Here is a 25,287-nt window from a genome sequence, read left to right on the forward strand (position 1 = left end):
CTTTTTCCCTAGAATCTAAAAATCTATGTTGACCCCATTGAGCTTGTCAAATTCCAGCAAAACAGAACCCAAAATGCAGGGTGTTTGGAGCATGAATTACGCCTCTGTGTTAATATGAAACATCATTAGGAGCTTGTATGTCTCACACATCAGCAGGTAAAGTAACCACGCAGTAGCTAGAGAGGAGAAAGTAGCTATTTCTAATATTATGAAGAATATCGTTTAGCTTAATTAGATATTATATTAATCCTTACCCCCTCTACAGGTGTTTAGAATTAGACTGTAGTACTGAAAGCTTCTGAAAATCCTGTTTATGTTAGAAGTACTTTATTTGTGTTGGGGAGGAGGAGAGATGTTTGTCTTGGCTTCCCCCCCGCCCCACACACACACACACACACACACTTTTTTATTGGCAGTTTGCTAGCCATAGTGAAGGAAATAATAGTGTGTACTTACGTATACACTTTGGAGTCCTGGGGAAATTCCAGGAATTGGGAAAAGTGTTGTTGTATCAGTATTAGAGATGGGCAAACGTGGCAATCGGTGAGAGTAGTGCTGTATGGAGAGAAACACCTGAGCTATCTTCAGGATTTGACCAGTGTTGTATGATGTTGCTCCATGTATGTGCAGTTTAATCTGATACTAGTTCTCCTGTTAGGCTTAGTATAGGATTTAATAAACAAGAAAAGTATTTAACCTCACTACATGTAGCTTCAAGAAAACCAGATTTTGTTAGTTTTATATTAAAGACTTCATCAAATTCAAATTATTAAGCAAGATACCTTTACAGAAATAAAAATTAGTGTGTGAAATCCAGTCGACTGGTTCATGAATAGTCCATGGGAGTGCAAGACTGAATCATTTTCAGGGATGTTAAACAACAACCAGTACTTTCTTGTCATAATTTGTTTTCATTAGTGATTTGTGAGTGCAAAATCTCTATCGATACAAAGCTTCTGAATGATAAAATTGTGATCCATGACATGGAGAGCAAGGCAGCCATTGTGACTCTGAGATGGAGTCCCTTAAACTTGTGTGTTACAGCTGCCAAATGTAAATCTGTAGATCTGGGCGCAAGGGATTTTGACTGAAAGTACATCATAGCAAATGGCACCCTAGAAAGCAGTGGCTAAAGAGCATTATAGAGTTAGAGAGGATAAGCAGTTTAAACCTGAGTTTCCAAGGTGATGCTGTGGCAACCTACTTGATTGTTTATTTTTCCAACTCATTAATGGAATGAATAGAGATAGTGTTCTATAGTGTTTACCTCTGAGGTATGGGGTGAAGTCATTACCAAAATACTGCACAGGTGCAGGTGTCAGCATTTAGAAGGTGTTTGGGAGAGAGGAATAGTGGCAACAAGGCAGCATAACCTCTAAAATTATCAAAGAGCTAAAAGTGATGCCATGCAATGAAATGTTAAATGATTGCTGTGCAGTTTAGCAGCAAAACTGAGGGGTGATGCGATGAGCGTCTTCAGGTATCTTCTTGGCAAGATTAAAACTGGATATTGGGGATGTTTTGATCTTGATGAGAGATCATTTGAATTTATCTGGCTACAATTTCTTGCTTAGACCTCATGTTTTCCCTAGTGAAGGTAATTAACTATTGCAGCATGCGATCATGAATCTTGGTTTTGTGTCTGTGTGGCTTTATTTATTTTTTTTCTTAATATCTTTGAATCAAAAGTGTGGAACGATCTCAGAAAACTGCTGGCTCACATTTGGGGAAGGCCTAATCCCAATATAACCCCAGTGATCTTTGCTCTTGAGTTCTTTCAGCCTAAGTCTCTTTAACTTGAGTTTGATTAGAGTTTCTCCTGGTTGGTTGTAAGAAGGCAGATAAGAGTAACTCTGATGCTTGCATTTGTGTTCTTTGGAGAAATACAGTTCATGTCCAGCCTGCTGTTTTACAGTGTAGTTCCTAGCACTCATACCAGGTAAGCTTTCTGCATAGTTGCAATGAATTTTGTGGTGAACTTGCAGCTTGTACAAGGAAGCAGCAGAGAAATATAGCACAACTGGTAGAAATTGAGGTGCAAATATGAATATGATCTTTCTATTTAGTTTCCTTCTTTTGTTACACAACAACACGGTAGAGGCACTCAAGGACTTTTCAGATCACAACTTGGAAAAGGATCCATTTTTTTCAAAGGTTGTAGTTCAAGTCAAAGTTTATCAGATAATCAGAACATTGCTTTTGGAGGATGAAAGAAGATAGTGTTATCCAACATGTCAGCTGAGTAACTTACTGCCATTACTGATCTCCAAAGAGAGATTTATGGCTTTCTGTGGTAATACTGAATACTCAAGAGATACTCCTTGACTATTTGATCCTTCCCTAACTTGCGTGTTAATGTTCTCCTCAGGAATGATTAATATTGACTCTGTTCTGCTCTGCTAGCTCTTTGAGCTACTAGAGAGAATATGAGCTCAAGGTAGTTTCCTTTGTGCTTCCTTTTGTGTGTGTGGAAATAATTTTGTCCTCTTGAAGCAGTTGTGTTCTCTACCTCCTCTACTGGTGCCCTGACCTGCATGAAAAAGAATTTGGCAGCTTCTTTGACAATATGGTGGAGCAAACCATCAAATATTCAGATGAGTGACTTTCTTAAGAGGACATTTGTAATGTTTTTGGACACATCTGCTGCATGTGGCTTGTGCAAACAAATCCTTGATGAAGGTGTTATCTTAAACTCCACTGGATTCAAAGGGAGAGAGCCCTGAATGTTTGTCCTGCTATAATATTTGAGTAATTCTCCTTGGTTAGAGGCACTTGATCCAGTGACATTGCTCTATGTCATTTGTTCTTATCCCACAGGTGTCCCTTCAGCAACGTTGCCTCTTATTAGTAGCTAACAGGTCGTCTTAGCTGTCTGCTGTTGCTGAAGATGTCGGCTCTTGAGAAAACAGCCCATCTTAGTCCTTGGTTCTTCAGACAGATTTTTATTTTTATTAATTTGGAGTTACTGATCATAATTGTACATGGCTTTCTCCATATTTAAACAAAGTGAGGTCACTGGTTGGTATTGTTTCTGCCTATTCTATCTTTAGTTCATACAGGAGCTTCGGTCTGGTCTTTAGCAGTCCTTCTTTGACTTCGTATCACACATGGTTTTATCTCTTGTAAACAGTAGGTCCTAAGCCTCTCCTCTCGTGATATTGCCCTCTTACATTAAATACCAGAAGTTTTTATCTCTCCGAAAGAGCAGATTACTGGATAGAGAGCCAAGGGTGACTGTCCTTACATGCAGATCTTGCAAAAGCGTTCTGAAACCTCTAGAACTTGCTCAGGAGTAAATGCTGAAATCAAGAAATCTTTGCGCCCTAAGAGCATTGGATTCAAATTGTATAAAAACAATTTTGTTTGTAAAATCTCATGGCAGATACCAGGAAATAATTTGGCTTGGGAAGGACGTGGTTTCAGCCTTGGATTTGCAGTAGGGTCAGCTTTGATATTATGTAAGGCTGTTTAGAGGTGTATGTAGCTGTTACAGTACCTGCAAGGCTGGAGTGCCTACTACCTCTCTAAACATCCTGTCCCAGTGTTTGACCATCTATATGGAGAAAAAATTTCTCCTGCTATCTAATCAGAAGTTCTCTTGCTGTAACTTGCTTGGTGCCTCTTTTCCTTTTGCTGTATTGGTTAATGAGAGGGTATTGGGAAGAAACCAGCTGAAGGCCATGGTAGTATCTTCCCCTCAGATTCCTTAAGGCTGACAGTGCCAGTGCTGTAGCCCACTGTCATCTTGGTGGTCCGCCTCTGGGCTCTCCACTGTATGTTGATGTTTGCCTTCTGCTAAGGAAGGAAAAAAATGAGCATGTGGAGCAGTGTGCCTTTTTTTTTTTTTTTCTTCTCTCTAACTTTCTCTTAACCTCATGTGTTCTGCATCTGCCAAGCAGCCCTGATGTGCAAACGTCCCTATAAAATGTTCTGAATTGGTATTATCTACAGCATAGAAAATAAAAACTACTTTTGTTTAAAAAATGAAGAAAACTTTTTTTTTTAATTCAATTTTTCAGGCAGAAACAATTTAAGATAAATACAACAATAGATACCAGGGTGCTTGCGTTCAATTAAATGTATCCTGTTTAAGAGTCCTGGTAATAAACCCAGTGATTACAGTTTTAAGAGAATAGGGTTTATGCAGGAGGTGGTAGGTTTATCAAATGTCTTCTGAATGTAGAAGTCACTGACTATGAGCCTTTTCTGTGTTAATTGTCAGGCTTTTAAGTTTAGGAAATGGTCTTTGCCAAGGATAAGACATGGGATTAAAGACTCAGCTGGTAACTGTGACTTTTCCACATGCCTGTTGCTGTGTGCAGCCTCTTAGGAGCCCAGATCCTGGCAAGGATGCAGCTCTCTGTAGTATTTGTACTATGCCCCTCACAGTTTAGTTCCACATGTATCTTCTGAGTGTCCCCTTTCCCAGTCACTGAATGCCTATGGTACATGTGATTTTTATTGTGTAAGTATCAGCTAAAAAGTGTTCAATTCCCTTTTTGCTTAAATCTTACTACTTCAGCACTCTGCACCCAGAACTTCCCCCAAGTTTGTTATCAATAGTGCTTTGGGATCCTGATCAACAGATAGCAATTGCTTTGCCGGTGAAAAATAGTAGCCAGAACCCAGACTTAAGTGCTTCATATTAACTAAAGTTAAATGATAGAAGAGCCAGGTTTATAGTAAGTAAGTAGCAGGGGATTTAGAGTGTATGCAGTGTTGCAGCCTTGATTTGACATTAGACATGCAGAATTTGAGGCTTTAGGAACTGTATGTGCTGAAAAGTTTGTGGAAAAGTAGACAGGAGTTTTTAACACTTTAACTCATTTTTCCTGGCTAAAAAGCAAGAAAGCCAATTAATATTTATGTATTTATATATAGAGAGTATATAATATATATATAAATAAAAGTTTTTGGCTTTGTTTAAGGTTTCTAAGTGAAGAGAGCCATCAAGCAATAACTCGCCCTAGAGATGTAGAACTACACATTTTCAATAAAACATTCAAACCTGTTTCCCTCCCTTCCCCCACCCCCCCTTTTCTTTCTTTTAAGTATAGTTTTACTAGTACTACTTATCTGTTTTATTCCAGAGTGTTTGTTCTGACATCAAGAGCTGCATGAAGAATAGCCAGCATGAAGAGAACAAATCAGTCCAGGCAGAAGCGCAGAAGCTTCAGGAAAACAAATGTAAATTGAGGGGTTTTAAAGTGTGGTACGCGTTTCATGCAAAGGTGGTAGTTTCTCAGACATTTAAATCTAGCCCTGTGCTGGAAAAAGCTGGTCTAAGTGACCCACACATGAGATCTGATCTGGATGGAAATAAGTGTCTTTTTGCTGGGTGAGTTCTGGTCTAGATTAGTTTCCTGAACAGTTAGTCGCAGTCTTGGACATGTCTGTGGTAATATGAAGGATAGTTTGGGATGATATGGGTGGGAACTAGCAAACAGTGCAAAGGCTTCATGATTGCTTCATTGCCAGACTTGGTTCAGTCTGTTTTGAAAATAAGGCCAAAACCCTGGTAGAAAGGCTTTCCTTGCAGCATTGAGCATCTTTGTGTAATTTGTGCTTCATGGGTTTTGAAGGTTGATTGTAATGGTGTTTTAGGGCTTAGTTGTAGAAGAAAACTTGGAACATGAGTCCAAATGGATAAACTACCTAAAACTTCTTCATGAATGCTACTGTCCAGGATTTGTGTGAATTTTGTATTTGTTTACTTCTGTTCCAAAGTTTATCAATTCAAATCACCTTCCCTGAGATCTATGACTCAAGAACTAGAGTGACTTATTTTGGGCTCCTACCTTGTTCATCATGCTCCTCCCATAGGTGTTTCCAAAACTCTCCTGGAATTTCTTGCACCTGCTGCAAGAATGGCAAACTGCATCTCTACAGGTGACAGCCTGACATTAAACCAGCTGACACTGACTTTGATTTCCCTTTGTGCATCAAGATATAATTTGTGGGTTGATTAGTAGTTGCTGTATGGGCAGCTATGTTGTTTGTGCAGTAGGGGCAGGATCCACGTGACCGTTCCAAGCATTAGCACTTCCTGCTCTGTGATGTGAAGCCTCAGAGTACCACCACTAAATAAGTGTGCAACAATGAAAGGAATAGCTGTGCCCCAAGAGTTTAAGAGTATTTGTTCATCTGGATGAAGCCCAAGAGGAAAATTCCACGTAATTTTACTGTATTACAGAATTTATAGAATGCCATAAAACTTGCTGCGCTGTTTTGTTTTCTCCAAGAGTGTATTAGGTGCCCTTTTGATAAATGCAAGAAAACAAAACATCAAAATAAGTCCGATAGAGTAGGATTCATTGGCTATCAGATGCATGTTAACAGTTTGCTGATATCACAAATCTAAGTCTGAATTAATGTGCAAGGAAGAATGAGCACAAATATTTGTTCATAAAAGTACTAACCTTTTCCAAAATCTATAATACGAATGTTAGAATTTGCCTCTTGTGGCAGTGGCTTTCACAGGCCATATTTCCAGTGGTCTCCTGTGAGCTTCCCCCATCTCTCTTATTTATGGAGAGCTCTAAGAGGGAGGCTATGAACAAGTTTGTTCTAGCTTTTATTAATAATCAGCTAAAAATGTATTATTCTCTGCCTACTGCTTTTAAGTTTTAAGTCTTTTATATTACATGCATTAATCCTGTGTTTATTTTGAACTGTAGGGCGGGGGGGAAAACTAAAAGTGATATGGAAATGTTTAGTTCCTATTTTCCCATTTTCATTAGAGATGTGTGTATATTACTGAAGAACGAGCTCAGTGTAAGGAGGCTGTGTTATCAGTTGTTGAAAGAAATAGGAGAATTTTAGTAAACATTTCTGTTTTTACAGCTTGTTCAGTTCCTCCTTAATTTCTTTCCTTTCTGTCTACTTAACATTCTTATAAAAAATGTAAAACTAAGTTATATGTCTTAAATGATAACTCAGATACTTTCTTTCCTCTAGAGCTTCATATCTCCAACTTCAAGGGGGGGGGGAGAAAAAAAAAACTTAGTATTTCTAGTGCTGAAATATACTGAGTTTCCAGAAATAAAGCTGAAATGCTTCTACCAGGCTGCTTTCTTTATTGAGGCTTGCTCTTTGAAGTAAGGAGTTAGTTATAGCTTAAATGACCTAAAAGTGCATGAGATTTGTTATCAGTAACTGCAGCACTTTAAGAAGACAGATTTCAAGCTGTTCACCTTACCGTGCTTTGCTTTTGTGTCCATTTTATGCTGATTCTTATTATGGCAGAATTGCCAGTGTCTTCTGGAAAGTTCATGGCCCTGGGGTCTTCTGCCTCCATGGGCAATAAATATAATAGGAATAAAAGAGATTTGTTGTACAAACTGCTGAGGGAAGATAGGGAATTAAAATTGCTCTGTCATGATTATGATCAGGTTAATTTTCACCTCTGGCCTAAGATGGTACTATGTTCTTAGAAGCAATCTCATTTTTTATACATTTGAAATGGTAAAATACTTCTCAAATGGATTTCCTGTAAGAGAATACCTGGTGTAGAGGGTGTCAGTTCTGGGCAAATGACTTACTCGTGAGTGGTAATTTTGATAAATCAGTGTGCAGGTACGGAGAGACTGAGTTGTGCTGCATCTTCTACTAATGCTCTCATAGCAAGTATTCACTACCTTCCTAGGCTAGTAGCATTGCTGTTGAAGGACTAAGTGGATCCAAAAACTAGTAATGGTACTGCTGATTAGCAAAGAGTTATTGAATAGTTGAATATTAGCTATTTAACTACTTAAACAACTGTTGGTTAAATAGTTGAATGTTGATTGATTTTTAAAACTGAAAACCTTTAAATGTTTGCTCTAACTTGGTCTATTTAGCTCCTGAAATCTTTTGATAGTTGAGGAATTAATGAGGCTACCTTTAAGATGTACATATGAAAAGCTGTGATAGATGCTTGTCAAGTAGTAGATTTGATTTTCGTCGTGTTTGTGCGCACATATGTGCTTGCAGAGCCAGTAGTGCGAGTGAGAGAGGAAGAAGTAACAAGAAAGCAGGTAGAGAAGGGAGCTGGGAGCAGAGTGGTCTGAACTGGTGGGTATGGAATTGAATGCGGTCGGCAAACAAAAGTTTCAAGTTTCCAACAATGAAACAAATACCTTAAAGCTTTAAAAAAAATGTATGCACACACACACACTTCTTAGCTTCTTGTTGCCTGTTACATTTTTAGAGCTTTTGCAGCACTCGGGCTCTGGTGGATATCTTGTGTTGCAGAAAAGGTATCATCAGTCAAGGAAACTACGTGGGGACAGTGCTCCCTCTTCTGAGTACAGCTCAGCTTTGCAGAGGGGTTTGATTTGATTGTAGCAGCTCTCGTCCATACTTCTGTATCAACAAATATTGTTCTCGGGATGGCCTACAGATAAGAGGCTGGTGGTTGTGATGTTGCAAATGCTGATGTTTTCTTTAAGGCTTCTCTCTTTAAGTTGGACTTATTACTGCTCCTGTTTTGGCTGTCTTTGGTGGGAGTGCGGGGGGGAGTGCAATTCTGATTTTTAATTAGCAGGTAACAAACAGGCTGAAGCCTACAGTTACCATGTATGGTCTAGTAACTGGATAGTCTACTGGGTGTTATTTTCATATAATACTTTGAAAATTTGTCTCTTATGGTAAAAAAGGCCATTGGTAGGAAGGAAATAGATTAATTTGCCTTCCTGGTTTCTGTTCTTGCTGGTACGTCTGGCATGTTTTTGCATGTGGCAGCAATGTGCAAATATCCCAAGTTAGTGTGATGTTACTCTGCTTAAAGCTTTGCGAGCCTAAGTAGTGTGGAGCCACTTTAAAAAGGGCCCTCTTTCTCCTTTTTCCTAAAAAATTGAACAGCAGATTTTTTTTTAAAGCTTTTATATAGCTTGTTTATAATTGAGTGCTTAAGCAACCCTTTCTAACCTATTTCTGTAGTTGGCAATGGATAAAGGACAAGAGTCCTCATCAAACTGCAGTCTTCAGAAATATAATCCAGGTTCTGGATAAACTCCCAGGCTCTCTTTCTATGTGCAGCCTGTTCAGGTTGAGCAGAGCCACTCAGGTTGTGCAGATGTGGTTGAACCACTTCTAGGTCAATCTTGCATTGCAAAGTTTCATAGCCACGTTTGGGAAGCGCTGAGCCCTACCAAACGAGCTTCGCTTGGACATGTGTGGCCCTGCACAGAGCTCCTCGGATGTCTTTGTGCCACTCTCCCAATCATATGAGGTTTTCTCGAGTTTACTACAGCAACACATGGAGCCAGAAGGATTGCTGCCTTTTTTACTTGGAGCGGCACATTAAGAGGTTGCACAGACAAGAAGTTTGTATTTTGGGTTTGTTGTCCATGTAGTGGTACTGCTGTTACGTACAGGAGGCTGAGATCAATTGTAGTGAAGAGTGGTTAATAAAAGCACGGTTAATGTCAGACTAAATATTTTAATATAAAAGCACTAAAAAGCCTAAACTTGATGCTTTATATTCTACAAGTTTTGCTTTTAAAAGAAAGTTGCATTTGTGCCATGCTCATCTCTTGCTATCAGGGAAGCCCTGTGGGAGCAAATGCAGAGGCTCCCTTCCAATTTAACTGTAATATTTTTTGACTGTGCTTAGTGGCAGGCTTTTCAGGAGGTGGAGGAGAGCCGCAAAGACTGCGTGATAGGGCAAGTAAGTGGCTGAGGACTCCTACAGCTATTGAGAGAGATATTGAGAGATTTTTGACTGCAAGCACAAACAAGGGTGCGGGGGGGAAAATACCCCGTGTTTGACCATGTTTGCTTTAGAAAGCAAACATAGGATGCAACTGTGGGATATTGGGTGACACTTTTGCTTATTCTTCCTCTTCTGCTTTCAAATGTTTAGAGGATATGTAGGACATATGTTCTATGTTTCAGCATACTGCATATTTCCACTCAGATTTGATAAGTGACTAATATGTTAGTGTCAAAGCCATGATGATTTATGGGATGTTTGTGATTTGAACTGACTTACATGCCTGATTGTGTCATTCTTGCTTACACTACTTTGCTTAAACTAATGCGATTTCAGAGACTTCCATTGTTTGTGCAAATGCTAAAGGTGACAACTTGGCTTTGTTTTCTATTGAATTTTTTTTTCTTTAAGTGAATTCTGTACATGCTTTGTGGTTATTTGACCACGGATCTTGATGCAGTTCAGTGCAAGGCTTTTGTTTGCTTTTAGCATTGGTTGGGAGGCAGGCAAAATGCCTTTTTGTAACTGTAGCTTTGCCATAAATAACCCAGGTAGACAAGACACGTGTTGGCACCAGCAGTGCAAATATGTAACAGCTATCTCTGGCTTTGTACTGTCCACATTGAAGTCCAGGGCTACATTAATGCTTCTGAGATTAAGATTAATACTAGCATGGGAATGCATTAATTGAACACTACAACTCTCAGTCTTTCTGTGCTGATACCAGCCTAGCTGTACTGGGAGAAGTGGTGTAGTGGAGATGTTTCTTATGCTGCAGCGCTGGGTTCCTAACGTCTTTTAAATCATATTCCTGATCGTTACAGAGTTTATACCTTCAAGATTGATTTCTTTCTTTGGAATAAGCCCTGTCAGCTTTGCCACATGCGTACCATATCTTCTTGCTGCTTTTTCTGGTGTTCTCAAGATGAGCTGCCCATCAATTATTAGAGGCCCCTTAGGTCTGTTATTTGGCCATCCCAGACTTTTCTCAGATTAGCTGGGTTCTGACAGTAGGTTGAACCACTTAAGGATGCTGCATCTCTCAATTGGATTGTTACAAGCTGTACCATGAACCTGTCTAGTTCATGCTTCCACACAGAAATCTTTAACTTACTGATTTTCAGTTCTTTGCTATTTCTTTGGTCACTGCCCTTCTAGAAGTTCTTCTCTTACAGTCTTTCCCACCTTAAAATCACATTTTATTAACTTAGTTTTGTTTTATTTTGTGGTTTTTGTTTGTTCTGTTTTTGTTTAGTCATTCTCAAACTATATTACAGACACTAATGTACAAAAACTGATAGGAAAAGAGCTGAGGTGGAGGGAAAAAGACAGAAACGATAGGAAAGAAATACATTTACTAGTTTTTATTCCTGTTGTTTTCCCATAATGGACTTTTTTTTGTAAAATACTATACATAACTCTCTGAACTTTCTCTCCAGTAAATAATAATAAAATGTGTAGATAATAATATAAATTATATATAAATAATACAAACAATAATGAATTTGTAAATAATAATAATGAAAATAAAAACTAGGGAAATCCATTTCTAGTAACATTAATAGAAATGGAAACATCTCAGCAAGATGCAGGTTTGTGTCCAATGAACTAAACCACATAAACTGTCTAGATGGCTGGATAAGAGAGAGCTCCTACATTTTTAACTATCCCCCTTTTCTCTTAAATCTAGCAATAAACCTTATGTCCACTTACCTCACACTGGAGAAGTACTTAAATTACAAAAACCCTACCTTTCTAGAAACAAATGACAGTTTAACAACATTTTTGAGCTGGTCATGGCATCCCCTGATATTATCTCTGTGCAATTCTGTATTTTCGCAGTTAGCTGCCAATATAACATGGAGTGCGTAGTTTTATTCGTATAGTGCGTATGCAATAGTACATACTATGTTTTCTACAGAATATTTTCTGCTGACAGCGCAGAGCATGGTTTAAAGCAGCCATTCTCAGATTAATTGATCCGTTCCCAGGAGCAGCAGGCGCAGGCAGGAGCTGGTGGCAGCAGGACCATGCCGCTGCAGTGCAGGGACTCGCCGCTGGAGGACGGCCGAGCCCCGCGCCCGGCCGTGCTCACCCGCTGCTGCTCTGGCCACTCACCTCGTGCTCACACAGGGAGCTGGGGGGAAAACGGGGGAGTCTTGGTTTCTTTGCTGACTGGTTATAAAAGGGTTCCTTCTGTTTGTATTTACTGGTTTTCCCACTGTAAGATCCTTCTGAGCAATACATTCCTTGCATACGCTTGCCTGGTCTTAGCCAAGTCTGTCTTCCTGAGCTAGCCGACCTTGGCCCCCTAAGCTGCTTCCCAAAACCATCACAGATAAAAAGGTGGATTTTGCTAGTGCGCAGTAATAGAGAAGGTGCCTTCCAGCTGCTCTGCTATGTGTAGTAATAGAGAAGGTGCCTTCCAGCTGCTCAGCACCCAGCAAGGCTTGCCCCTTGGGTTGCTTTCAGGTGACTTTGTAGGTTTGTTCCCATATTTGCTGGTGGCAGGTAATGCAGAAGCCACATGAAGTGATTGGTGCTGTGCAGTTGAGCCAAGGTTGCTCATTGCTGCGCTGTCCCATCACAGGGCAGCAGATGGACTTCCATTATTATTTTTCCTCCATCCTCATTTTTTTCATTGAATTTCTAGTCATTTTTTCACACTGTTATTTTAAAATCTGTCCTTTACTTCCTAGTTCATAGGCTTCCCTTGGCCTAAAAAGGGCTTTTCTTTTTCTTTCCCTACAAATATTGAGCTAACAGGAGGACAGTTTGCTCAGGTTATTTCACCGTTGTCTCAGGCTAAAGATCAAAGCTGGGCTCCAATGGCCAGGAGTAAAGCCCTTGCCTCATCTCGTGCACTTCAGCTGTTGATCCATGTGGATTTGCTGTGGCTTGAAAAGCTGATGGACGTTAAGGAAAGCAGAAGCCGGATCCCTGCGAGGAATGAGCAGCCACATGGCCATATTTCTGGGTGTTTGGTGCCCCCTGGAGACAGCTGCCACCTGCAAGGAACAGTGAATATCGCGAGTGCCTGGGCAGCACGGTGCTAAGTGACCCTAGCATGAGCAGACGAACGGAAAGAACATCCCTCTCCCTGCAGGCATGCAGAATCCCAGCAAACCAGAGCAGTAAAAGCAAGTGCGCTCTGAAATAATAATTGTGATTGGATTTCCAAAGTCTGCAAAAGACTGATAGCTTTGTGTGCCGATGTATTTTGAAAATGGATGCACAAGGCTACACGTGGACATCTGATACTAGCATGATGTGAGATGTGTTGAGTGGAAGAGACAGCCAGGAGATGTTCTCTTGGTGGGTCTCAGGGGCCAGGAGTTAAAATAAGAAAATGTATAAGTCTCATATCAAACCTGGAACTAGATATTTATCACAAGCTTCACAAGATTATCCTTTTGTTCTGTATTTATTATTGTTATTTTTGTGTGTGGAGGCTTGTTTCAGGGGGATGTCAGCTGTTTGAAAAAACATCCAGTTCAGAGAAGACTGGGTTGTTGGGGCAGGAGAGATGAATAAATATATTTTCTATAGAAGATGGAATGTTACATCTAAACTCCCTGTGAAAATGCTGAGCTTTAGAGCTCCTGCATGCTGTTGATGATGCAGCTGAATTTAGTTTGCTTTTCAGGGAAAAAATCTCTGAAGGCCACTGGCACCTCTGAGTCCAGAAGTGGCAGTTTAAACTGAATAAACTTTAAATAGAGCCTTGTCTGCGCTCTGGGGCGCTTTCCACCCAGAGAGGGCACTGTGCTCAAGCTCATCCTGGGCTCTGCCTTCAGAGACAAGGCAGTGCCCATAAATGGGAACAGGACTGAACTGCGAGATACTCAAATATGCCTGAGTCCTTTTTTATTTTTCTCTCTCTCTCTTTTTTTTTTTTTTTTTTTTTTTTTTTTTTTTTAAATGTTAGTGCAGTGTTGTTCAGAGAAACCTAAATGCAGAGGAAATGGAAGCTCCAGTGGAACTGGAGTTTGGCACAAAACAAGAACTTCAGTAGCTCAGACTTAAGTTGTTTCTTTTGCATTCTCAATTCTTCTTTCGGGGGGTGGAGGGGAAATACATCACAGTTCTTAGACTACGTTTTCTTCTTTTCTGAAGTTCAGAGTTCAAATCTATATTGTGATTCACAAAATCAGCTTTCTTATGTGTAAGGTTACATTATTTTGGGATCCTTAAAAATTATAGCACAGGATTGCTTCTGATATTGCTAAGCTACATAAAATAAGTTGAACGGGGCTAATGGTGCTGTATTGCTATTGCTTAGTGACTTTCTGTTGGAGAAACAAACATGCATATCCTCCAGTCTTGTCTAGCTATTTTTTTCCACAAAACTAGTACAGATGTGGTCTTACGCCAGTCAGGGTTCAGTGACTGCCTCAGTTTACAGTGCTGAGACATAAGCAAAGACTTTGCTTATGGTTCTTGGTGTATTTTCTTGAACATGGCTGCTATATCTTGCCACTGCAGAGCTGGTGGTGTTCAGCCAGGCCGTTTTTCCCTCTGTGGGGTTTGTGCTGTTCTTTAAATACTTTGGGTGATGTGCAGCATTCCCTCTTTTTCTGTTTTACAGCAGGAAGGTGCAATGGAAGGCGAGGCAGTTGAAGCTATCGTGGAAGAATCGGAAACTTTTATTAAGGGCAAAGAGAGAAAAACCTACCAAAGGCGCCGTGACGGTGGGCAGGAGGACGATGCTTGTCATATCCCACCAAACCAGGCAGATGGGGGTGAAGTAGTTCAGGATGTCAATAGTGGCGTGCAGATGGTGATGATGGAACAGCTGGATCCAACGCTGCTTCAGATGAAGACTGAAGTAATGGAAGGTGCAGTGCCCCAGGAGGCAGAGGCTACAGTGGATGACACGCAGATCATCACGCTTCAGGTTGTTAATATGGAAGAGCAGCCTATAAATCTTGGAGAGCTTCAGCTAGTCCAAGTACCTGTGCCAGTGACTGTACCTGTTGCCACCACTTCTGTGGAAGAACTGCAGGGAGCGTATGAAAATGAGGTTTCTAAAGGAGGCCTGCAGGAGGGAGAGCCCATGATCTGTCACACTCTCCCTTTACCAGAAGGCTTCCAGGTAGTGAAAGTGGGTGCAAATGGTGAGGTGGAGACACTGGAGCAAGGTGAACTTCAGCCCCAAGAGGATCCCAATTGGCAAAAAGATCCAGACTATCAGCCACCAGCCAAAAAAACAAAGAAAAACAAAAAGAGTAAACTCCGCTACACGGAGGAAGGCAAAGATGTGGATGTGTCTGTGTACGACTTTGAAGAGGAGCAGCAGGAGGGTTTGTTGTCCGAGGTCAATGCTGAAAAGGTAGTGGGCAACATGAAGCCACCTAAACCAACAAAAATCAAAAAGAAAGGTAAGTCTGCATATTGGTTTCTGAACTCCACTTGTTACGACTGCACCTTGCAGCATGGTAGAAGTGACTGAGTAGATGCAAGTGGGAGTAAACCCAGTGTCACCATTTTATGTAAGAGCTCTCAGCTCTATTATTTTCTGGGCAAACCTGCTCTCTCCTGCATGTAGACTTACAAAGGAGCTCATTTGCCTCGAGTGTGATGCTGCAGTGTTAGTATTCCCATATCATTGTGGTTGAAAAGATTCTGCTTTTTGCTGTAATGCATATTCAAGAGATTATACATAAATTTTACATCAGGAACCAACAGTATAATTAGCTTGGGGTGAGGGGTTCCTACCAAACACTTGTGTAGAGGGGATGACACAAAATCCAGCAATATATGTGTTTGACTTTTCGTCTTTGGAAACTTAAAACTGTAAATCAAGGAACCCTTTTTAGACTGGAGCAAGGGCATTAATTGCTGGCATACAAAAATTCAAGACAAGCTAATCTTTGCCTGTGTTCCTGACAGGAAATGCAGTTGGATTTAATGGGGCAAAACAGGATTTAACGTCCAGGAATTTTTCCTTCTCCCCGCTGACCTCTAATTAATACAGTAGATGATGGTCCTTCCAAAAATAAATGTGATTTCCTTCATGGCTAGGTGTAAAGAAGACATTCCAGTGCGAGCTGTGCAGTTACACTTGTCCCCGCCGTTCCAACTTGGACCGCCACATGAAAAGCCACACTGATGAAAGACCACACAAGTGCCATCTCTGTGGCAGGGCTTTTCGGACAGTCACGTTACTGAGAAACCACCTCAACACTCACACAGGTACTGCTGCCTTTGCCTACATCCTTTTAGTAGCTTCTGCTCTATCTTTAGCATAAAGACAGGTTAGGCCTATCCTGAATCTGTCCACTCTTTCTTATGGGACAAGCTAGAATGGAAGAAACTATGCAGTGCTGCTCTCTTTTCTATGAGAGCAGTTTTCATCTGATCGCATAAAGTATAAAGCTCTTCCTATATGTAGATACAAAACTGACCCTGGGGTTGATCGGAAATTACTTGATGCTAGAGAAAATGAGCATTTAGGGCCCTCAGTTTGTTGTGTCCTGAGGTGAGTGCTGCCGTTGCTCCCTGTGCAAAAGTAAGGGGAGGCTGAGCTAAAAAGGGAGATGGGAGGGAAGAAGGATGGGGGAAGGGAATAGATTATAAACTGGACCAGTAAAAGGTGGAAGAATGAAAGCACGTTTCTACTATTCCTTACTTAGGTTAAGTTGCTGTTATAAATCTTACCTAATGTAGGAGTAATTCGGGAACTGTAATAAAATTTAAGCAATATTCTTGTGACCCTTCTGCCAAAAAAGTCTAATTCATACCCTTAGCTTTCTTTTCATCCCACTGCTTTATCTAACTGATTGCTTTGTAATTTGCAAATAACCAGGTGATAAGAAAATGAGGGAGTTTGTTTCCCCATTAGAGGGATGTAAAGTCTCTAGTGATCTCTTCAGTCCCCTGATTATTTATACAAAAGCTCTTACTCCTGCGCACGGTTTTCTGTTGTAATCTTATCTTTCAGAATGCAGAGGGAATGTTGTTAATTCATTTTAAAAAAAGGCAAAAAGAAAGCTGTCGTACTCTTTTTGTCACTAAATCTGAACGTTGTCGTCCTTGTTTTGCTAACAATTAGGTACTCGCCCTCACAAGTGCCCAGACTGCGATATGGCCTTCGTGACCAGTGGAGAGTTGGTTCGGCATCGCCGTTACAAACACACCCATGAGAAACCCTTCAAATGTTCAATGTGTGACTATGCTAGTGTGGAGGTATGTTAGTTACCTGCTACAGCTCTGAGGAGGTGCTCGAGTGCGTCAAGATCTGTTACAAACCTAGGCATTTCCTCCTTGGCCAAAACACTCTGAGTAAAAAATGGTTATAAATTAGCTCTGTTCTTAGAAGTAAGTGGCAGGGTTTCCTTGGTTTATGAGAAACGTGTTTCAGGGCAGAAACATGCACAGAAACCAGAGATGATTTCCATCCTTTCCTTCTTTGCAGCCAATAGTTGTTTTCAGTTTTTAAAATCGGCTGCCACCTTCAGCTCCTTTACTCATCCTAAAGGACTGCTATCTGCTGAGTAGGATCTACTTTAAGCCTAGAGGTGCTCTCTATTTTAAAAATGCACTTTGCTTCTTGCATATTTGCTGATAAAGTGACTTGCCAAGTTGAATAGCATTTTTCTCACAAATTAGTGAAAAACAGCTTTGTTAATTCTAAGGTATCATCTAATTCGCTCAAGGAAATTAAGTGTGCTTGGATGTTCTTCCCCCTTCTCCCTTGGCAGCACTGTTGCTTATGTTGCAGGGCAGCTTTTAAAATGTAAAAAAAAAAAAAAAAAAACCTGCAAGATGGGGGTAGGAAATTTGAGCGAAGTGATGAGCAATATAATTAAAAATACCGAAGTAGAAAATGTTTTCTATTCATGTCTGTGCTAACCCTTGAGCTGAGTTCTTGCCTTCTAGATAACAGCAGATGAGTGAAAGGGTTAAGTCACCCTGTCTGTTTTAGGAAGGGGGTTTTTTGTTTTTCTTGTTGAGTTATTTTGAGGGAGAAGGTAAATCAGTAACTGGAGGGGACCCAAGGTAGCACTCTGTGGACAGACGCTACCTGTCCTGCAGTGTTCCTTGGCTGCATGCTTTGCTAGGACACTTTTTTGTGTGTTTCCAAGATACATTAAAATTTGAAAATATCTTCTGATGTTGAGATGGATGATACTGCTGCATTGAATGTGGGAACGAGCATCAGTCAAGGCTGGGAAAGAGTTTGGGAGGTGGAATAAAGCGGGAAGGTGGGGTTATGAGTGGTTACATGCAGTGCAAAATTGTCATTAAAATAGGTTTGTTATCTGGCTACCGAAGCAAAATAGGTTGCTTTAAAATTCTTGACTGATGTCTTGTACTTTTGGAAATCTGACCTATTCATTGGGGCTAACTGTAGTCTTGCTCTTGGCTTTCAGGTTAGCAAATTGAAACGCCACATTCGCTCTCACACTGGAGAGCGTCCGTTCCAGTGCAGCTTGTGCAGCTATGCCAGCAGGGACACGTACAAACTGAAGAGGCACATGAGGACCCACTCTGGTATTGATGCATGGTGTCTGGGTGCTGGGACAGTGCATGATGATGCTAAAACTCTTAGCAAAATGTGGTAGTCAAGTTTAATATTAAATCTTCATAAAGGTTGTAGCTGAAGAGAGTAGGCAGCCTATCAGCATTAGTAAATTCATAAATTGACCATAGTGACTGCACTAAGAAATGTGCTGCAGGATTCTGATTTTTGGTTTCCCTGTGAGGTGACAAATGCAAGCCCTTTTTTTAGTAGGAAGATAAATTTCTCTTTTGCTGTTCATGGTCAACTTTCATTGAAGATTATGGCAATTTTTAGTTTCATGCTTGAGTGCAGCTGCATCAGCATCTGATGGATGCAGTTGGTGAAGATCCTTATTTTTTCTGTAATAGAAATAGAATTTTTTAACTCAGAACACTGCCAGTGTGCTAAGCTAATGATTTGCTAATATTTAATGGCAGAAGTATTCTTGTATGTATGAGCATTCCACAGAAAAAAATCTGATTGTTTGCACTGTTCCAGCAGTCTGCATGTAGGTCTTGTACTTAATTCTCATTGTAAGGACTCATACCCCATTTGCTTAAGAGTGAATGTGTTTTGTCCCCATAGAAAGATATTTACAGGAACTAAAATTTCTTGAGAAAGAAATATTACTGAGCTGTTCGCCACAAGTTTCTGGGAGGTTTTTGTGGGGCTTTTTGATTAGATTTCTTGATAAAAATACTCACGCTATGTTTGTTTTTTTTTTTTTTTCCTTCCTTTACTGTAGGAGAGAAGCCATATGAATGTTACATCTGCCATGCCCGTTTCACTCAGAGTGGTACCATGAAGATGCACATTTTACAAAAGCATACAGAGAATGTGGCCAAATTTCACTGTCCTCACTGTGATACTGTTATAGCAAGAAAGAGTGATCTGGGTATGTATCTCAGCAGCGAGGTCATTAGTGAAGTTAGTGCAGAAGATTACACAGAACACATCTTCCCAGAATTAGAGCTCATATAACCCAACAGCTGTCTGTCTCTTTTTTTTTTTTCTCTCTCTCTCTCTTTAACATGATCTCTTTAACTGCAGAGACTGCAAGCTTAAATATGCAGCTGGTTATACACACATTTAGCTTATGATGACTGCTGCATGCTATGAGAATTTTCAGTTTGTTTTCATTGTTTGAAAATGCAGCATTTTTTCCAAGCATACAAGGCAAGTTATTTTCATGTCCATAGATGCTAGGCATTCGTTGAACCTAGACTAATCAGTATTTTAATTCTGTATGAGTTAAGGTCTGAGAAATTAGACAGTCGTTTTGACCTCCTATGTTTTGGAGGCCATTAATTGTCACCCAGATGCATCTTCATCAAGCTAAAAGGCTTGAATTAGCCACAACAATTTCATTTTTCAGGAAGTGGAGCTGTGTGCCACAGACAGAATAGGAGAGGCTGAGTTGTCACAAAAGCCCCGAGTCCTTGCAGTAGGAGAGTGTTGACCTGGTGAGCAGTTCCCCATGATACCAGCAGGCAAGCTCTCTTTTATGATATATGAGAAGGTGGATAGTATCACTCCCAGAGTAATTTAAGATAATCTTTCTCAGTGAAGGAAAAGCTGAGGTTTGGCATAACTCTGTCTATAAGCAAAATATCAACTAAGTAAAGGGAAGGCAGTTTTTCCTCCATGGAAAACAAATGTAAAGCCCCATAGTGAAGGGGATGACAGGCAGTTGGCATGAAGTATCTGAAGTAACAAGAACTGAGCTATAACAGGAAAAAATGAGCTTTGCTGTGAAGACTTTTTCTTTTGGTAATGTTGATTTAAGCTACAGCCAGCTACCTTGTGCAGGTGTGATATGCTCATATTTGGAGGATTTTAAAGTGATTAAAACCTGTGATAGGAATTAGCTGTTGGTACCCTTGCTGTTCTGTAGCCATGTCATTCTGACTTCTAATCCTGTTTTCCCAATGTGTTCACTGGTTTCTGGCTGAATTCAGGCAATTCAGAGTAGTCTTAAGCATCTTGTGGACAGTGCTATGTTTTACCTTGACTTGGCTCTGTGTTGCATGAACTTTGCTAGCAGAAATTCATGTTGTTCTGTCTTCCAAGAGAATCCTTACACTATCTGAAGCAGTTGTGGTCATTGATCTGCTATGTTTTTGAGATGGATTTTTGAAAGAGTTGATACATTAACAATTTAAGAGGCCTGCCACATTTTGCAGATAATGAATTTTCAATATAAATTCAATGGTGTAACATCAAATGCTTTATCAAATACAAGTGTGTCAGCCCAGATTACTGATATTAACCAAGTTTAGAATCCTCTAGAAGAATTCACTATGCTTTTGACTAGACCTTTGTGTCAGTAAGTTATGTGGCTGCCATTAATTGTAAACCTCTTCATTTTTTGATAGAATCCCAAATTAACAGCTCCCTTTTCTCACCTGAGCTGAAGGGTACCCGCAGGGAAAAATGCTGAGAGGTTGTTTGCTAGGCTCTTTCATGCTTGCGTGGCTGTGGTGTGATTAAAGGCTCTGCTTCTTGCACTCCCAGGTGTCCATTTGCGAAAGCAGCATTCCTACATTGAGCAGGGCAAGAAATGTCGCTACTGTGACGCCGTGTTTCACGAGCGATATGCCCTCATCCAGCATCAAAAGTCCCACAAGAATGAGAAGCGCTTCAAGTGTGACCAGTGCGATTACGCGTGCAGGCAGGTAAGCTGGTGGGGCTGACACCCCTTAAGAGTATTAGAACAGGAGCTAAACACCGAAGATAAAAAGAATTAAAGAGCTAACACCAATTTTGATGGCTGTTCAAACTAAAAAAAATTAAAGTAATGGGTAAGCTTAGTGGCCTCTGCTTCCTAGTGAAGTTTTTCTCTGTAGAAAGTATATTTTAAATATGCTCATGCGTACCATCTTTTCCTGGATGTTGCCCTTAGATTAAAGTGTTTGGCCTTGTCCTGGCTGTGAAAGTACATTTTTTTTCAGCAGTCTTTATCTGTGAGTTTTCAAGTTATCCTTCTCTCATTTGTCCCTACCAGGAGCGGCACATGATCATGCATAAACGGACCCATACTGGAGAAAAGCCTTACGCCTGCAGCCATTGCGATAAAACCTTCCGTCAAAAGCAGCTCCTTGATATGCACTTCAAACGATACCACGATCCCAACTTCGTCCCTGCCGCGTTTGTGTGTTCCAAGTGTGGTAAAACGTTCACTCGCAGGGTAAGGGACCATACTGTTGAGCTCTGCTTTTTGGTGAATGAGATTTTGGAGAGGGGAGCCAGGTTACCCAAAGAGACAGGTAGCTGGAACACAGAGCACAACACTGGTGTTTTAAAAGACAGCACTTGTTTCTTTCTGAGAAAAGGTTCTCGCATAATTCAGCACTGATGATGGCATATGCCAACAATGGCCTAATGGGTAAACTCAACCTTATGAGTAAAAGCTAGCAAAAAACTTGCCTATATTTATTAAATATTCTTCCTTCACAAAGAGGAAAAGGAGACAAGCTCCTGGAAATGTCTGTGAATAAAGGACCCAAATATCTGATCTCCATTTCAATTCATGCTGTTGTGTTTTCTTTTTTCTTTTTTTTCCTTTTTTTTTCCCCTCCCACCCCCCTACCTTAAACAGAACACAATGGCCAGACACGCTGATAACTGTTCTGGCCCAGATGGTCGAGAAGGAGAGAATGGAGGAGAGACAAAGAAAGGCAAACGTGGCAGAAAGAGGAAGATGCGCTCTAAGAAAGAAGATTCTTCTGATAGTGGTAAGAAACAGCTCAGTACATTCTGAGAGTTTGACAGGTCTGTGATTCACAGTTCTTGTTGTTAATTTGCTGGATCTGCAGGTTTGTTCTGATATCTGAAAGGCTTTTATCTAGTTGGTATGAAAAAACTGAGAGCATATGGCCCAGTACAGAGAGGACTCTCTTATTTCGGAAGGATGGTGTGGACTGTGCTGTCCTGGATTTCTTCCAAAACTGAGTAGTTAATAAAAATGCTGTGTCTGTTACTCCTCGTCTAGGCTATGCAGTTCTGTCCCGCAAGCTCTTCTGTGTGCTAAAGTTTAAAATACCAGACTATGTACTCTTAAGTCATGTTGTCCCTTGCTTTGATCCGTCTGCTGCTGTAGTAGACAGATGGTTGATACTAATTGCAGTGTTCAGGAACTGCCACCCCAGTAGCTGATCTGCTTCACAGAAGTCAAAGATGGTGCTGCTGGTTTTTGGGGAATGGGAGACTTGTTGGATCACTCTTAGATTTCTGGAGTGTTTCATAGAGATGCTGAAATCACTGCCATCAAGTGAAATCATGTTTTCTTTCCTTTTCTGGTGGCAATTTGTTCCCTTTAATGTGAGAGTAACAGGCTGACAGTCTGTGCCACCAGCTTCTCAGCGAAGGCCTCATTTTTCTTCTCTTTCTTTAGTCAGATCCCTTTAATTGAGGATTAAGTAACAGTTCTTTGTAGGTGGATGTATTTATCTTCTTTAGACTAACTTACCTGATTTTTTTTTTTTTTTTACCCTCCCCTCCCCCCTTATTCTAGAGGAAAATGCTGAACCAGATTTGGATGATAATGAAGATGAAGAGGAGACAGCAGTAGAAATTGAGGCTGAACCAGAAGTCGAGCCAGAGGCTCCTGCACCACCTCCTAGTAAGAAACGAAGAGGAAGACCGCCCGGCAAAGCTGCCACCCAACCAAAACAATCTCAGCGTAAGTCCCTACTTGCAGCTTATGTTATAATACTTGTTGGAACAGCTTCTTCCTTAGATTTGGAAGTTCTTGTGAGAGAACAGTTCCCCTCAAATGAGGTTAGGTAAAAAGTAAATACCTGCACTTGTGTTTAAAAAGTGTTTAAATAATGTCTCATGTAATCCTATAGGCTTTTTGATAATGTTTTTACGCTAGCACATCTTCATACAGAAGCTAGGGAGGCAGGGACTTGATAATTTGGTATATGAGAGGCAGGTTGAATTATTCTCTGCTGAGGTGAAAATGTCTTCATTGGGAGCCCCTCCTTCCCTTTCTATGCAAAAGTCTCTACTGTAAAAGCCATCTGAGAAACAGTTAAAAAGAAAATAATCTGTCATTTCCTTCTTCCCCACCATCCCCTCTCTTGTTTTCTGCTCTTCTAGCTGCAGCAATCATTCAGGTTGAAGACCAGAACACTGGTGAAATTGAAAATATTATAGTTGAAGTAAAGAAAGAACCTGATGCAGAAACAGTAGAGGAGGAGGAAGAAGCTCAGCCTGCTGTAGTGGAAGCTCCGAATGGAGACCTCACTCCTGAGATGATTCTCAGCATGATGGACCGGTGATGGAAGAACACCACGCTGGATGACTGAACTGGCCTGGGCTGTGTTTAAGCGGCTCAAATCTATTTTTTCCTTTTACCTTTTTTTCTTGGCTTTGGGAAATGCATCATTTTAGACCATTTTACCAAACATACTGGGAAATAAAACTTCAAGATGATGTTAGAATGTGATTTAACTAGAACTTGCTGTTTTATGTTAGCATTACAGGATCATGGAACATTTAGGAAATATTTTGGAGTCCTTGAGGGTTTCCTATGAGACGCTTGATTAGTTTTGCTCTGAACTGCATTGTAAAGCTGGTCCAAGGACTATGTTTACATGCAACAAGTTTTAATATACAAAAATGGAAGCCTTGACCAGAGTATGTGGTAAACCACTCCGGACTTGCCCTTCCAGTTCCCAGAGTCCTTGAGCCTCCTTTTCTCAGTAGTGTTTTTAACTGTAAATGCAGCCTTGGGAGGGTTCTAGACTTTTAAAATGTTTTTGCTTTTCCCCACCAACTAGTTCCGGTTCTCCAAGTCAGCTGCACACGGTAGTTTTGGCATGCTCCAACTGGTCTCTGTCCTTAATATGCTTTGCTTTCTGCAAAGCATTTCTGTAATGGTCAAGCTTGTAAATAACTTTTTTTTTTTACATTTTAATCTTTTTCCATTAATTAAGAGGTATGCAAAAATGCAGTTTAAATAAACCCCAGTATTTTAATTCCTTTCAAACTTAAGTGACAAGAGAATTGATGAAGTGTAAATGTTGGAAAAGCTGTTGATAACCGATCATGTAGAGAGAGGTACCCAGACTGCTCCTTGAAGAACAACAGGAACCCACCTGTGAAATCTGGTTTTGAAGCACACAGAACTGGCATTTGGAACCTGTATAATTAACCTTCTTTTCAAGTTATAATTTTACGACTACATTTTTCTTTGCTCTATCTTGTAGTTGTATTTTGTGTTTATGAATCCTATGTTAAGGCAGAAGTGGTGGTTTATAAGTGGGTCACTGCAGCCCTCAAAACCTGGGCCAGGAAATATTAATAGGTCAGTAATTATACAATTTTGGATCTCTAATAAAGACAAAGAATAATGTGAAATACAAATGATGCCTGTATATGAACTGTCACATGTTAAAATATGTAAGCTTTTTATAGAGCCTCAGTCTTGCTGATTTCAAACAAATTTTTCTTCTATGTATCGCTTTTAAGAGAGCTATCAGTTTAGCTATCAGACCCTAGGTTGATGCATTTTTGTACTTAGCTGTACCGTGTGATATTTTTCATTATTTTAGGAAGCCAACATGGGAAAAAACTGTTATAAAATATGTAATGGGGTTTGAAAGCTGGGAAGGAGAATATACTGCTGTACAGCTAATAAATAATAATGGATTAATGTGTGTGCTTATCGACTGCTTTCTTTGTATTTAGTAACTGCTTGTCCTGGCAGCAAGCTCCAGACTGCACTCTCTTCCTTGTAGAAAGATGTTTCAGGAATGCCTGTGTAACCGCGGAGCAGCAGGTACCATGCATTTGTGCCTCTCGTGATGCTAAGGTAACTTAACTATGACAGTAAATCATGGTATGGTGTTTTTTGCCCACCACAATGAATGTGGGCACGTAAACAAATGTGGTTGCTGTGGCCAAGCTACTACGCTGCTGGTGTACAGTCTGACTTGCCCTGTAGCACCTTACGGTTCCATAGGTCTAAGCTGCTTGTTGAGCTGAGGCTGAACAGAGGAGCATACCAGGGTGAGGTGACAACCCAAAAGGTGCTGATTTAAATAGTGGTGCTGTGTGTGGTCCTATAAATGTGGAAATA

At 40.4% G+C, this 25,287-nt stretch overlaps 1 protein-coding gene across 1 annotated transcript; it reads left to right on the forward strand.

Annotated features, from left to right (window-relative positions):
- LOC148593906 (transcriptional repressor CTCF) lies at positions 1–24,861 on the forward strand. The gene is made up of 12 exons (XM_088529032.1): positions 1–156; positions 5,091–5,187; positions 14,283–15,075; positions 15,719–15,889; positions 16,749–16,882; positions 18,070–18,190; positions 18,946–19,095; positions 20,715–20,875; positions 21,205–21,387; positions 21,799–21,934; positions 22,714–22,881; positions 23,304–24,861. Exons 2-12 carry the CDS (start codon positions 5,134–5,136, stop codon positions 23,483–23,485), a joined length of 2,253 nt encoding a protein of 750 aa, XP_088385158.1. The 5' UTR covers positions 1–156; positions 5,091–5,133; the 3' UTR covers positions 23,486–24,861.
- Positions 24,862–25,287: the final 426 nt, after the last annotated feature.

This window comes from Tinamus guttatus, unplaced genomic scaffold (genome assembly GCF_059628265.1).
Source record: "Tinamus guttatus ecotype Peru unplaced genomic scaffold, ASM5962826v1 Tinamus_guttatus_pri_ptg000323l, whole genome shotgun sequence".
Taxonomy (NCBI): Eukaryota; Metazoa; Chordata; class Aves; order Tinamiformes; family Tinamidae; genus Tinamus; species Tinamus guttatus.

Bases quoted from the DNA above. Each gene is read 5' to 3' on its own strand.
- LOC148593906 (XM_088529032.1), top strand. From the start codon at position 5,134: ATGAAGAGAACAAATCAGTCCAGGCAGAAGCGCAGAAGCTTCAGGAAA. The intron at 5,188-14,282 runs GTAAATTGAGGG...TCTGTTTTACAG, and splicing joins GAAGCTTCAGGAAAACAAAT to CAGGAAGGTGCAATGGAAGG. The intron at 21,935-22,713 runs GTAAGAAACAGC...CCCTTATTCTAG, and splicing joins AGAAGATTCTTCTGATAGTG to AGGAAAATGCTGAACCAGAT.